General features: G+C 29.7%; 2 protein-coding genes across 2 annotated transcripts; both read right to left on the bottom strand.

The window, feature by feature from the left end:
• Positions 1-221: 221 nt before the first annotated feature.
• LOC121129419 (uncharacterized) lies at positions 222-785 on the bottom strand. The gene has a single exon (XM_040725140.2). It carries the CDS (start codon positions 747-749, stop codon positions 282-284), a length of 468 nt encoding a protein of 155 aa, XP_040581074.1. The 5' UTR covers positions 750-785; the 3' UTR covers positions 222-281.
• Positions 786-3,779: 2,994 nt separating this feature from the next.
• LOC121129416 (cuticle protein 7-like) lies at positions 3,780-4,288 on the bottom strand. The gene has a single exon (XM_040725138.2). The coding sequence runs from the start codon at positions 4,271-4,273 to the stop codon at positions 3,812-3,814; it is 462 nt and encodes a 153-aa protein (XP_040581072.1). The 5' UTR covers positions 4,274-4,288; the 3' UTR covers positions 3,780-3,811.
• Between the last annotated feature and the right edge of the window lie 529 nt (positions 4,289-4,817).

Genomic DNA, 4,817 nt, shown 5'->3' with positions numbered 1-4,817 from the left:
TTTTTAAATGTTTGCTTCCTACAACTTTTACATACAGGATGCAACAAAATGCATTTATCCTTTAAAAAAAATACTCATTTAATATAAATTCTGCTTGAACCTTAATAGTTCTGTAATTTTCGAAAAATGTGATATTTTTTCAAAATATAGTAGATGCAATAAATTATCTTTAAAATCCAAACGAATAATAATCATTTCTTAACTTAAATCAAGCAGCATAATATTTTTTGAAGTATATATTTCGCATATAAATAATATTTATAAAGTAACACAGCAACAATTTAAGCGGGATAAGGATAATATTTGGGGTATGGAGCGGGAGCAGCAGCACCATCTCCAACAGGGGCAGGAGTTGTCTCAAACTGAACATCAGCTACGAATCCACTGTCTCCTTCAACGGTGTAAGTGACAGTCTTGATGCGACCATCGGGAAGAACAACCTTGTAAGATCCAGCAATGGCACCATTCTCAGCAAGTTCATCAGCAGCGATATCAACACCAGATTCATCATCAAGGACAGCGTAGCTGTAGGCATAGTTTGCTGGTGGTGGAGGAGGAGGTGGGGGAGGAGGGTAAGGCCCGTATGGCTTGTATGCTGGTGGTGGCGGAGGAGGAGGTGGAGTAGTGGTTGGTGGTGGTGGTGGGGGAGGATAGGGTCTGTAGTAGACTGGTGCAGCTGGAGGAGGTCCAGGCTTTTCAGCCAAGGCACAAGTCATGGCAAGGCATACAATGAGGAATTTTCCAACCATTTTGATTGATATTTGAATTTGTTACTGATTGATGCTTTATTAGGTGAAGTGTCCTTTTATACTCGTAGCAATGGTTTTTTTTGATAAAGGCGTGTATTTTTAATTATTTCTATTCACAACAACTACTTAAATAACAACGGAAAAGGGAAAATACATACCTATATGCGTAACATGCGTACCTGTAAAACTAATATGATTAAAATATCTGAGTTAAAATGTTGTACTATTTAATATGAAACAAATGAGATTATTGACCACTATGGTTATCCAACTAATCTTCGTGATTAATTTAGTTTTGAAAAGATATATATATTATAAGTGTTTTATTAAAAATTCATATATACCTCAAGGATAAAAATAATGAAGGAATCATAATATAATCAAATAAATTTGTTAACCTATGGCCATAATAAATACCTTTATTTATTATTTTATTTATACTCTGAATTTATAACTCAAATATCCAATTTTTCTATATTGCAACTTTATTTAAGAAAATTCAAATAGAAAATTTTATTCTTTCACTATTAATAATAGCGTTTTCCTATTTTTAACTTAAATATAATACTGAGATTGATTTAAAAATCACCTTCTTTCTGTTTTGAAGTGTCAAGATGAGTTATTATGAAATTTTGGAAAAAATATTATTTTTGAAAAAAACAATTCAAGGTTAGTATGATTTAATACAATTGTAATTTTGGCATATTAAGAAGTGTAATATTGTTTAATAAAAAAAAATACTTTTACATTAATTTTTGTGCCTGCTTCGATTAATTTAAACGCTTTCTGTTTCATGTAATTTAAAGAAGGAAAATAAATAATACAGAAATTTTACATGTAATTACATAGGAACTCTTTTTACGATTTTTTATAATTTACAATACCTTTCAGCATAATTTTTAGCTATTTTGTAAACTCCATTAACATTTCTGAATTTATGTTTGAGAAATATAGGCACATTTTCCATAAAGTAAAATTGTCATCGTCAATTTTGTATTGTTAGAAAATATTTTACTAATAAGTCATTTTTTCATGTTTTGGAACATAAATAATCCGAATAAGCTAAATTTGACAAAATAGTTACACAAATTGGTATTTCAAATTTTCATTATTAATTTTGTTCATGGAAATTGCTTCTCAAAAAACTAATAACATGACTTTACCTACAGATGAAACAGTCTTCCCCTTCTTTGGAGCCAGTTTCCCTTTGTTATTATTCTTTTCACTCATGTATAAAATGATGGACCTATGTTTCCTTTTTATGAAACAGTACACAAATTCTGCTATATTGCTGTGAAACTATGCTAATCGCTCTTTTAAAACTTGTTCCAGTAATTGTTTTGCTACACTTTGAGTAAACCTAGCATCAATTTTGCACAAAGTTCTATAATGGCAAGTTAACAGATAGTATGCTATGTATCCTGCTTTAAGAAATCCCAACAATATCTTCAAGGTCACTCTTTTTCCTATTCTGTCGTTATTACTATATAGATTTCTTCTGAATTTTTTTAACTCATCATTTTGCTAGGTTGACCAAAGTATGCTCGTATTGGCAACTCATACGGTCTCCTTTATACTAGGATAGGGGATATAACTTTTTAAGCAGGGTTATTTTGTTTTCAATTAAATGCATTATATAACATTTGGATGACCAATATTCTATATTTTCATAAACTCACTGGAAACTTTCAATGTCGATGGTGGCTAAACAAAATGGTAAACAATTTTTCCATTCAAACTTAAAACATATGCTTTATAGATACAGTACTTTTAACACTGTGATTTTTAAAACAAAAACCACCATCTTTTAAATAGGTCGGTTACTTCTGGGAACGCCCCCACACAACGTTAAACTAATTTATTCACAATTTTCATATCAATTCTACGCTTGGTTTAGATCGTCACTAAAATACTTCAAATTTTCCTTTGCTCAAGATCAACTTTCATTGCGTCATAAATATTTTTGTTTGTCAATGATGTGAGTAAATAAATAATTTAAATAAAAAGATTAGATAAATGGGTGCAGAGAATAATAAAAAAAAAATTATTGAAGGGAAAAGTGTACAAACTAATTTCCTTCCATAATATAAATAATATTTACAACATATTAAATAATCTACAAGTGGCTGTACTGGTTTGCTACCACTAAACTTATATTTGAGTAGCATTGCATTTACATTGCCACTAACATTTGAACGACACCTACATAAAAAAAGAAATCAGAATATGTCAATTAATTTAAGTTATATTAATTTTGTAAGCAATTTTTAACAACCTTTCTGCAATTTTATATTAAAAACAAAGTATATTTTAACACTTTTTTTCCAAATATTATTTATTTTCTTTAAGTTCTATCTTCAATTATTAGTTTATAATTTTATATTTAATATTGAAATACATATTTAAGAATAAAAATAACATTTTTAATTTAAATTTTTCATTGCTTGTTATAGGAGATAAATTTTCAGCTTATGTCTAAATTGTAAGGGATATTTTTTGATGGTTGCACAAGACTCCCAATACTTAATAAACTTTGCCCTTGTAATCCATGTTTTTCTATAAATTTTTTAACTTCTTCGTTTTGGATTTGATCATATAAATACTATAACAAGATGGAGAGCAGAGACATAAAAAAAATAACAATATTTTGAATGAATATATATATAGAATTTTAAATTGTCAATGGCTTTTCAACTGACAAATATTTTGTAAAATATACCTACTTATTAACTCAATACGTAGGTATATATCTTTAAATAAAATTTACATAATTCACATTTTAAATGTTTGCTTCCTACAACTTATACATACAGGTTGCAACAAAATGCATTTATCCTTTCAAAAAAATACTCCTTTAATATAAATTATGTTTAAACCCTTTGAGCTCTGTAATTTTCAAAAAGTTCGACTTTTTTTTCAAAATATAGGAGATCCAATAAATTAATTATTTTTAAAATCCAAACGAATAATAATCATTTCTTAACTTAAATCAAGCAGCATAATATTTTTTGAAGTATATATTTTGCATATAAATAATATTTATAAAGTATCACAGCAACCATTTAAGCGGGATAAGGATAATATTTGGGGTATGGAGCTGGAGCAGCAGCAGCATCTCCAACAGGGGCAGGAGTTGTCTCAAACTGAACATCAGCTACGAATCCACTGTCTCCTTCAACGGTGTAAGTGACAGTCTTGATGCGACCATCGGGAAGAACAACCTTGTAAGATCCAGCAATGGCACCATTCTCAGCAAGTTCATCAGCAGCGATATCAACACCGGATTCATCATCAAGGACAGCGTAGCTGTAGGCATAGTTTGCTGGTGGTGGAGGAGGAGGTGGGGGAGGAGGGTAAGGCCCGTATGGCTTGTATGCTGGTGATGGCGGAGGAGGAGGTGGAGTAGTGGTTGGTGGTGGGGGAGGATAGGGTCTGTAGTAGACTGGTGCAGCTGGAGGAGGTCCAGGCTTCTCAGCCAAGGTACAAGTCATGGCAAGGCATACAATGAGGAATTTTCCAACCATTTTGATTGATATTTGAATTTGTTACTGCTTCATGTTTAATTAGGTGAAGTGTCCTTTTATACTCGTAGCAATGGGTTTTTTTCGATAAAGGCGTGTATTTTTAATTATTTCTATTCACAAAAACTACTTAAATAACAACAGAAAATGAGAAAATACATACCTATTTGCGTAAAATGTGTACCTGTAAAATTAATATGATTTAAATGTATTAAATAAGGATTTTAATATAATTTAACAAAATTGAGCATCTATAATTAAATTATGGATGATTCAATAACTTTATCTTTCTACTTTACTTCTACAACCAATAACAATGTGAACATTAAACTCATGTTATATTTTTATATGAAAATGATATATTATTTGGTTAAATTTCAGATGGGTTAATAGTCAATGGCTTAACAAAGTTAACAATTTATTTTTTTGTACAAAATTGATTTTTTTAAATTCTTATTGTATATTTTATTTTTTTATCAACTTGATAGAGTATAGTTTACATAATACTTTTTTATCCATATCTTACTTTAGACAATATCTTTTCAAA

Source organism: Lepeophtheirus salmonis, chromosome 14, assembly GCF_016086655.4.
Source record: "Lepeophtheirus salmonis chromosome 14, UVic_Lsal_1.4, whole genome shotgun sequence".
In the NCBI taxonomy this organism is placed as follows: Eukaryota; Metazoa; Arthropoda; class Copepoda; order Siphonostomatoida; family Caligidae; genus Lepeophtheirus; species Lepeophtheirus salmonis.
Note: the sequence above shows the minus strand (reverse complement) of the source record. Positions and strands in the feature narration are given on the sequence as shown.